Here is a 9,413-nt window from a genome sequence, read left to right as displayed (position 1 = left end):
CAGCAAGCAGCTGTCTCTTGACTCTTGCATAGCGCATGAAGCAGGTGTACAAGACTTGACTCATTTGTGCTACCATACCTTGCCCTGTCGCCGACATCCACGTCACGCAATATGTGGGAGTACTATAACAACAAAACGGTCTTTATAACCGGTGCCTCTGGGTTTTTGGGGACGGCCATCGTATATCGGTTGCTTTCCCAGGCTTTCCCAAGACAGGTCTACGTCCTTTGCCGGGGCGGAATCCAGTATGTCTGCCCTACCTACCTGTCCACCGTGGTACCTATAATATCCCCTTGAACTATTTCAACCAGTCCTCTCATGAAGTACCACACAAGAACATTATACTCACCATTAATGACCCGGCAGAAGTCTCCAAGCAAAATGGAGCACGTGGCTCCCGTCCTGCACCGTAGCCGCCATGTGCAATCCATCCCACCTCACCGTGCTGGATGGCGACATTCTCGCCGCCGACATAGGGGTCGCCCAAGAAGCGCTGGATACCCTGCGGAAACACTGCAACATCGCCCTCCACTCCGCCTTATCAATCAACCTCGTGAAGCCGCTCGAGGCCCTGGCCGACATCATCATCGGGGCCAGCGAGCGACTGGCCCTGTTCGCCCTCAGCTGCAAGCAGCTTGAGTGCTTCGTTTACATATCGACGTCGTACGCAAATGCGCATTTGCATTATCCCACCCGGTCAGACAGCCCGTTCGAGACGAGAGTGCGCGAGACGCTGTACGGGGTTGAGGGCTCAGAGCTCGAGGCCGAGATAGAGGTCGAGCACCAGAACGCTGCCAGTGCCAGTGCCAGTCATATCAAAATACCCCCTTGGACACGCCCTAAAACTGAAACTGAATCTGAGTCTGCACAAGACGAGTGGAAAGCAATCCAGCAGTCAGGCAGCGGCCCCCTATACGCCGCCCACGCCCACAAATTCCCCTTCGCATACGCCTACGCCAAGAACCTGACCGAGCGCCTGCTGGCGTCCTTCTTTGACGCCGTTGACGGTGGCGACACCTGCCGCCCCCGCAAGCTCCTAATCGCGCGGCCGTCCATCGTCGCACCAGCCCAGCACTTCCCCTACACGGGATTCAGCGTGCCGACCTCGACGCCGACGACCATCGTCGCGGCCGCCCTGGCGCTCCGGCCGCAGTACTCGTTTGCCATTGCGTCAAGGGCCGCGGACGCCGCGCTGCAGGCGAGTCTTGACGCCGTCCCCGTGGATGTGGTTGCTGATCGGGCGCTCGTGCATGCGGCGGGGGGGACGCGCGGGTGCGTGCATGCCGTTAGTGGCGTGCGGGCGCGCATGGCGCTGCCCGAGTGGTGGGCCGCTGCGATGGGGGTGCGCAGGGTTCCGTGGGGGTTGGGGGTGCGCTGGGTTTCCGTGCCGGTGCGCGCCTGCGTGGGTGGTGCGGATGCGGGTGCGGGTGCAATCGGATATGGCGGCTGGACGTGGGAGGATAGCAGGCAGGATGCGATAGCGAGGGTTTATGGGGTGCTGGGGGCGTCGTTTGCGTTTGAGGAGGGGAGGACGGTGCAGCTGGCGCGAGAACTCCTGCTGGGCGTGGGCGTGGGCGGGGGCCTGGACGGGAAGGATAGGTTGCAGCTTTTCACGGAGCCGGAGTTGGCGCGGAGGATTCTTGCGAATGAGCAGGGGACGAGGTATGTGATGGACAAGATGGCCAGACGGAGCTGGTGGGCTTGGCTTGTTTATAAGCTTTTTTATTCGGTAGGGTAGGGTTGGTCTTGTTCTCCTGGGAGCGCCTGTCAGGCATCATGGATGGGGTTAGGTTGCAGCACATGGATTTGTGTTTTGCTGCCTACCATACCTACCTAGGTAGGGCCCTCGCTTCATTTCAAATGTTATTGGTCTAGATAGCCTTCATGGCGTAGGACAAACTATGGTGCAATGCTAATCAGAACTTCATCGCCCCCCTCCACCCCCCACAAACCCCCCTCGCAATTCCCCAAAACACCGCAGACAGCGCATACGCCACTCCCGTGAATACAATAAGCCCCCAGTACGTCTCTCCCCCCTGACCCTTAAGAATCTGCCCCGCAACCGGCAACGCGACCAGCACCCCCAGCGCAACAAGCGTATACGCCGTGCCATAGCGCTTCCCAAAGTCCTCCGTCCTTGAAATCTGCGCCACACACACAGGCGACAGGCTAATCGCTGACCCGCTCCAGAAGCCAAAGAGCGCGGCGTACGCGATTATAGCAGCGTGGTTTGTGCCGCTCGTAAGCCACAGCGCTAGTGTGAGGATTGTCGAGATGGCGGTTGTGATTATCATCGTGTTGAAGCGGCCCCATCGGTCTGCGGCGTAGCCGGGCATCAACCGGCCGACTATGCTTGTTGCGTTGAGGATCGACATGAGCGTGTAGCTTTGGTCGACGCTCATGCCTTTGCTGCGCGCGTAGGAGGTTAAGTATGTAAGTGGGATTGTGGCGCTGATGTCTGCGAAGATGATTGCGACTGCCGTTAGTCCGAAGCCTTTCTCGCCGAGAACGCGGAGATCGACAGTCTTCCGACTAGACTCGTTCCGTCCAAGTCGCGAGCGCTGTAATATCGCGCCGAGACCGCAGAATAATAATGTAATGAATCCCAGTGTGCGAACAGCCCACCCGAACCCGGCCTTTGGCGCAAGCGCATTGAAGATCTGCGGGAAGATTATACCCCCTATCCCGCCGGATGTCACTGCAAGGCCTGTAGCAAAGGCGCGGCGCTTGTAGAACCAGTGGTTTAGGATCGAGATGGAGGGGTTTGCGAGGAGGGAGGCGGAGATCCCGCCAAGGACGCCGAAGCTCAGGATAAACTGGTAGTACTCCGTCGACACACTGAAGGCCATTACGGCGCCGGTGAGGCCGATTGTGCCCAGGGCGACGAGGTGGCGGGGGCCGTGGCGGTCGAAGATTGGGCCTGTTGATGATGGTTAACATGGTCCGCGACTTTATGTATCCATTGGTAGTTAGGCGACATACCAACCTGCACACCCCCGAACCACAGGAAAAACATATACAGACTGAAGATCCAGGAGACGTCCGAGCGGGAGTACCCCGATAGTTGGTTCGTGGCCAGCCAGTCTGTGAATACGCCGGTTGTGTTCATGAAGCCGAAGGTTGGGAGGAAGGCGCACCAGGATCCCAGCACGACGGACCAGGCTGCGAGGCCGCCGTCGGGGAAGGAGTCGGGGCTGCTGTCGATTGTGTCGGGGGCATTGCTTTCTGATAGGGGGTTGGGAGAGTTATTGTTGGCTTCGTTGTCGAGGTTGGTATGGTCGTGATACTCTTTCTGTCTCAGCGTATCCTCGCTCGATGTGCTCATTGTAGGGGTATAAATAGCTCCGCGCTGTCAGCACGTTCTTGTTGGCAGATGACGGTGCAAGTAGAGGAAGTCGCTGGGGCCGGAAACAAGCGGTCGTAAGGTCGTGAAGTGGTATGGATGCTGAATTCGACAGCAACCCGGCGGGGAACTACATCATATTCAATGACGAACCATCTGATCGTCAAGATCACCAAAAGTGACGTTAACCAGATCGACTCTTGACGATCTTCGCCGTAGACATGCTGTGGCTCCATGCAGAAACAGGTTCGCTGGAGGAATGTGGAGTATGATCGACGGAGTGGTGGGCCGAGCATCTTCCTTCGCGATCGAGATTCTGACGTTGGCTAATGTATATATGGAACAGATAGATGAGACTATATAGTGTTTCACACAAGAAGGACAAAATAATCGCGGTTGCTTTACTAGTCTAGGTGCATGTATTGAAGCATTCGTGGCTTGATATACCGATGTTCACTATGCCATCGCCACAAATATATATCCACAACATCAAGTGCACTCGGGTTCCAGTATAGAAGCATAACTGAGGCAGAATGGACGTGGAATCTCATGCCTTCACCTATATACTATTCAAGAGCCACCAGCTCCCTTGTACTATACTATAGGCGTCTTTGCAATTAGTTCTGCGATGGGTCCGCAAGCGGAGTTAGGGCTTGGCTTGGGGGCGCCTGTGCTTCATCGGGTATCGCGTCTCGAGCCACTTTATGCAGTGATGGGCACTCGTTATACCTGAGTTAGCTGAATACATTTAATCTAAGGCTTCTACGGGATTTCCATCGGGCCAGCGGGCCCTATTTTCAACGCAGGGCATACCTTAACATCAGACATCGACGCTGGTACGGAAAACGTTATCAATAACCTTAACCAACCCAGGAATCTTTGCTCTGGATTTCTACCTAGGGGACCTCCAAGTGACACCTCCCGTAGTACGGTAATAGGCCCCTATTCCAGCCAAGTATGGTATGTGCGCTAAAGTATGCATGTATTATGACGATTTAGTCTCAAGCAGAAAAGCAACGCTATCTATCTATAACCCATAAAACTTATACCCAAAACACCATGAAAAAGGCACCCAATCAAAACTAACATATTAGAGCAAACTAAGCCTACTGCGTGTGCATCCTCCATTGCAAGCCGCTGCCCTCCGTCTGAGCATCAATCACATAGCCCCGGCCTTTCTCCCCCTGGTATCGAGTTACCCGCAACGACTCAAACCCCTCATTCAGCGTATCCAGAACAAAAGGCCACGCCTCAAAACCAGAGTCAGAGCACCCCGCACTCTCACCCCAGCATACATACAACGCACCTTTCGCTTGTCCATGCGGCGGCTCAGCGATAACCAGTATCCTCCCATCATCAGAGGCAGCAAGGAGTGGAGAAAACGAGTGCGCGAGCGGGAGGTTCACGGCGTCGAAGCGATCCCATCGCAGCGCTGGATTAGACGATGCCTCTACCTCTAGTGCTACCTCCTCTGAGAACGACTTTGACCCGTGCGCACCATCGAGGTAATTTGGTCGCCGCGTGGGAATCTGCTGTGTAACTCGCACTGCCCCGTCGGTGGAAACACAGCCAACAGCGTAGGAGTTGTCGCATGTTGGTCTTCGGAAGAGAGCGAAGAAGGTCTTTTCGTTTTGGCATGAGCATGTCGCGTCTTCGATCTCTTGATGTAAATCTGATGCGTTGACGGCGCGTAAACCGCGTATGGAAGTCCCATCACCTAGCGCTTGCTCGATGACCCTCGAGTCCAGATATACATTCTGCAGTGCCTTCTCCCAGTACGCAAGCTTTCCCCTGGACCCAGACTCATCCAATCCCAATTGTTGAGACTGGCAAGCGCCAAACCCCAAATACCGCACAAACGCCCCCTCACCCCCCTCAACCTCAACCCTCAACAATCCATTACTTTCAAACTGCACACCCTGAATAGCCTCAAGCGCATTCTCCCCAATAACCCCCTCGACCATCTCCATTCTCATCTCCATGCTGCCCTTATCACACACAGAAAGAAAATAAACCTGCACCCTCGTCCCCAGCGCGACCGCAAGAATCCCCCCGTCATGCGAAAGACAAGCCTGCATGCGCGCAAACGGGCGCGAACAAAACGCGCCGCCGTGGTTATACCCCAGCAGTTGACGGACAGCGTCAGATTTGGGGAAGATCGAAGAGGAGAGTTGGATTTCGTGTGGGCCTGAGGCAGGGGTGGTGAATGTAAGTGTTAGCCCGCGCAGCTGTGCGAAACAACATCCGGATTTCGTGCGCAGTGGTATGGCTGAGCGGCGCCATGTGGTTTCGCGCGATGTCGTTGTGGCGGTGATGGTGTGCCGGAGGCCGATGAGGTGTTTTCGGCAGATTTGCTCGAACAATGATACAATTTCGCTTGGTGTAAACCTGTCGATATTTGCTTTGTGGAGTGCCGGGACTGTGCTGAGGTGCCGGCGGAGGAGATGAGCTGATAGTGCTGCGGCGCGCCATGATTTACATGTTAAGCACGCTGCGTGGAACGACTCGATATCCGCGAGGAGAAGAATCTCCTGTAAGAGTTCCGTTGGTAAGGTATCGTGTCCTGCCATCGTCTTGGTAGAACAACGCATGTTGTCTTCCGGAGTCGTATAGCACAAGTTCAAAGTTAAGAAAATTCCGTCACCTTCTGGAAAAAATCCAATCAGATATAACTAGCTCAACCATGGAATGCGTCGGGTGCGGCTGAAACGAACTAACTGCCAACGGCTGACGGACTATAAAAAACTCGAAATGAGGCGGCCCGGGTCCTCTTCGGGCTGTTCGGGCGGCTTGCCGATTGGTTGCGTCTCGGCTAAATCGGCATTTTCGGGGCCCGGCCAGCTGGCCCGCGTGCGTCATGCAATATGGCGGATGGGGTGATTGGTTTCTTGAGGGAGGTGAAGAGCATTGATTTCAATACTCGGGTTTGTGAGCATGGTATATATTATTATATGATGACACCCCCCAAGTGGTGGGTCTCGATAAGGTTGTTGAAAAAGAGTGGAGTCTTTAGGTTACGGTACCTTGCAGTCGGCAGTTGACATATCACTGCGTCTATCCTAGAAATTGTAACGCTAACCTCATCTTTCAAGCCAATTAGGCGCCGCAATATATGGTTGATGGACGGAGCCGTGAGGGGAATATTTAAAAGTGCTCGCTTGAATAGAGGAAAAATAATACTTAATCAGGTGGCAGGGAAAAGGCACTTATGGTACTTTGTAGGTACCTTCTTAAGGAGGGTAGGAAAGCAGCCTACTAAGCATTGGCTGCAAATGGCATTACTTTAGTAGTTGAGAATGAGAGTAAGAGCCTTCACCATGGCAAGCGGGCTCGAAGTTCCGGATATTTTGGAATTGACTACCTACCGTGGCTTGTACGGTAGATACCAGTACCATCGCTTATTATGGTATTACCCAGAATGAATCAAAGCGTTGAGGCTGTAAAGAGGGCTAAACCGTCCACTGCATCCGGATGTCCTATGTCCTACGAGCCTACCCGAAGGATTGGTGGAGGATATCCTGAGTACATTTCTCCCATGCACGGGCCTACTCATGAGCGCCTTCCTCCTACACAATCTGACCATTTTCTTGTGTTGGTATTGTAGGGAGTGGGTGAGAAAGCCGCAGCCTAAGGTTGCTGCCCTAGTGCAAGTGCGCGTCTTATCATCGCGGCGACTGGGAAAGCTATCATATGCGTCTATGGACGGTATCAGTACTTGAAATCCCTCAACTTAAAGAGGAAACGCACGGTCTTGGATTTGCAGGAGAATAGCTAGCCCAGCCGAACACAAGCTGGGCTCCAGAGACATGGAGATTATTGCTCTTGCAAGGCTGGCATGACAATTGGCGGTGTCGAGGCAGCCGGAGAATTTAGGTACATTGATCTTGATATCCTCCAAGAGCATGGTGGGCAATTGGAAAGGAGAATAAAGAATGAAAGACATTAGCGGTGCAGGCACTCCTACCCTACCTACCGCGACGTGCTTTTACCAGAACATCAGAAACGGAGTGTCACTGGGGTACATAGCCCAAGGTGCTGGAATAAGGCTTGAACCCATCCATATCCCATATCCCATAGCTTCTCCTCCCACGCATAACACCTATCGACGCTACCTATACGGTAACCTGCCTCAACCTCACCATCATCGGCGTCTTCAACCAAGTAAGATAACTCTTCTGCTCCTGCCAGCGAAAGAGCCTGACGGGCACAATATCGAAATCATGCAGGAGCCGCGCAAGGAGGAGCCGCATCTCCGCGTGCGCCATGTACCGTCCGGGACAGCTATGTCCGCCCATGCTGAAGGGCTGGTATGCCGCATTGCTGCTCTGGTCGGGTGGGTTCGCGCCGACCCAGCGCTCCGGCAGGAACTGGGCTGCGTTGACGAAGTGCGAGTCCGAGTTGTAGACGGCGTAGTGGAGGATGTTGACGTGGGTCTGCAGTAGTTAGTAAAGGGGGAGACAGGGTAGTATCAAGGGATGGATTGTCTTACGTTCCCCGGGACAAACCAGTCGCCTATCACGCATCCTGCAGGCGGGGTGAGGCGCGAGATGGACCAGGTGATTGGGTGGCAGAGACGGAGGCCCTCGGTGATGACCGCGTCGAGATATGGCATCTGCGAGACCGCGGCGAGGGTGAGTTCCTGGCTAGTGGGAATGGCACGGATCTCGGCGCAGAGCTTGCCCATGGCGCGGCTGTCGTTGACCAGGAGGTTGATGACCGCCGCCAAAGCCGTGGCTGCGGTCTCGCTGCCGGCCGCCAGAAGCACGAACATCGTGCCGGTGAGGTACTCCGGGTCCATGATCATCTTGCCGCCGTTCGCCTCGGGCATGCACGACCCAATGATATCGTCGAGGTGCTCGGCGTCCGGGCGTGACAGACGCCGGTGGATCTTCTCGTGGATCGGGTTCATGAACTGGCTCTGCAGGCGCTGGTAGGTTTTGGGCGCGAGGGTTGGAAGAACGCGGTTTAGCGGCCAGTAGTAGTTTACGCAGAATGAGACCAGCAGGCCCTTGATGTACGTGTTCAGCAGCACGATCCAGGTATCGGACGCGCCCTTGTCGAGCTGGTGGAAGGACTCGCTGAGCGCGAGGTCGCCGATGATGTCGAAGGCGAACCAGTTGATCCAGTCGTTGATGTTGACGAGGCGGTCGGCCTCGCTTTCTCGGTGTAGTTTGGTGATGAGCGTGTTGAGGTACCGCTGGATCATGGGCTCGTGCTTGGCTAAGCCATTGTCTGAGAGCGTTTGCATGAGTTTCCGGCGGAGACGGGTGTGGCTCTCGTTGTGTGTTGCGAAGATGTGCTTGGGGCCTACTGAGTCGGAGACTGCTTCGGCGCGGACAAGGCCCTTGTTTGAGGGGCCCTTGGTGTAGATGTCCTGCCATGCGCTGGGTGAGATGAAGGACAGCTCATTGGGGGCCACGCGCACGACGGGTCCGTAGCGGTCGTGTAGCTGTTTGATGCTGCGGTGGTTGGAGCCGCTGGTCATGGAGTACACCCATGCCAGGCGAGTCGCTGCACGGAGCTTAGGGCCAGGAAAGACGGACAGAGGGTGGAAGTAGATGTTGTAGATGGCGCGGCCGAAGAGGTACTAGACTGCGTGAGTATATGACCAGGCTAGAGTGTGACTGTCTCATACTAGAGAGCTCGTGGCCACCCAGATCCAAGGCGAGTAGAGAGTGGATACGGACAGCATGGTGGGTGGAAGCGATTTATCCTTGGACAGCGGGTGCTTGTGAAGATGACCGTGGGTTGAAAGGAAACCTGGACGGTGCCTGAGCTGAGCTTGAAGCGGAAGCTGCGACCCAGCGCTGCGGGCAGTCCGTCCTAATGACCAAAGACAATGCCCCGTGCCACTGCAATTGTGACTCCGAGTCACCAATCGACTGTTCTATCCTGCGAACCGTTTGGGCAAGGGTCCGCTGTGTTGGAAACTCGCCAGTTCCCGGAGTCGGTTACACTGCTGCGACTGGAACAGACCCTTTTTATGGTGGTGATGATAGTAGATCGCTACCCGGGCGCTGCGGTCCTTTGTCGAGGTGGTTACACCGCATCTTTGCTGAGCTGTCTTGTA

General features: G+C 55.2%; 4 protein-coding genes across 4 annotated transcripts; 1 reads left to right on the top strand and 3 right to left on the bottom strand.

Annotated features, from left to right (window-relative positions):
* Positions 1-418: 418 nt before the first annotated feature.
* Positions 419-1,738, top strand: BDW74DRAFT_180843 (male sterility protein-domain-containing protein; the record flags this gene model as incomplete). Its single annotated transcript, XM_073729846.1, has 1 exon — positions 419-1,738. The coding sequence occupies one exon, from the start codon at positions 419-421 to the stop codon at positions 1,736-1,738; it is 1,320 nt and encodes a 439-aa protein (XP_073581067.1).
* Positions 1,739-1,916: 178 nt separating this feature from the next.
* BDW74DRAFT_180842 (MCT family MFS transporter) lies at positions 1,917-3,325 on the bottom strand (the record flags this gene model as incomplete). Its single annotated transcript, XM_073729845.1, has 2 exons — positions 1,917-2,920; positions 2,983-3,325. 2 exons carry the CDS (start codon positions 3,323-3,325, stop codon positions 1,917-1,919), a joined length of 1,347 nt encoding a protein of 448 aa, XP_073581066.1.
* Positions 3,326-4,449: 1,124 nt separating this feature from the next.
* Positions 4,450-5,913, bottom strand: BDW74DRAFT_180841 (F-box protein; the record flags this gene model as incomplete). Its single annotated transcript, XM_073729844.1, has 1 exon — positions 4,450-5,913. The coding sequence occupies one exon, from the start codon at positions 5,911-5,913 to the stop codon at positions 4,450-4,452; it is 1,464 nt and encodes a 487-aa protein (XP_073581065.1).
* A 1,542-nt stretch (positions 5,914-7,455) lies between these two features.
* Positions 7,456-9,035, bottom strand: BDW74DRAFT_169552 (cytochrome P450; the record flags this gene model as incomplete). The annotated part of the gene is made up of 3 exons (XM_073727006.1): positions 7,456-7,776; positions 7,833-8,930; positions 8,979-9,035. The coding sequence occupies 3 exons, from the start codon at positions 9,033-9,035 to the stop codon at positions 7,456-7,458; spliced, it is 1,476 nt and encodes a 491-aa protein (XP_073581064.1).
* Positions 9,036-9,413: the final 378 nt, after the last annotated feature.

The sequence above is a fragment of the Aspergillus multicolor genome (assembly GCF_047715735.1).
Source record: "Aspergillus multicolor strain CBS 133.54 unplaced genomic scaffold BDW74scaffold_24, whole genome shotgun sequence".
Classification (NCBI taxonomy): Eukaryota; Fungi; Ascomycota; class Eurotiomycetes; order Eurotiales; family Aspergillaceae; genus Aspergillus; species Aspergillus multicolor.
This window is presented reverse-complemented; position numbering and strand designations above follow the sequence as displayed.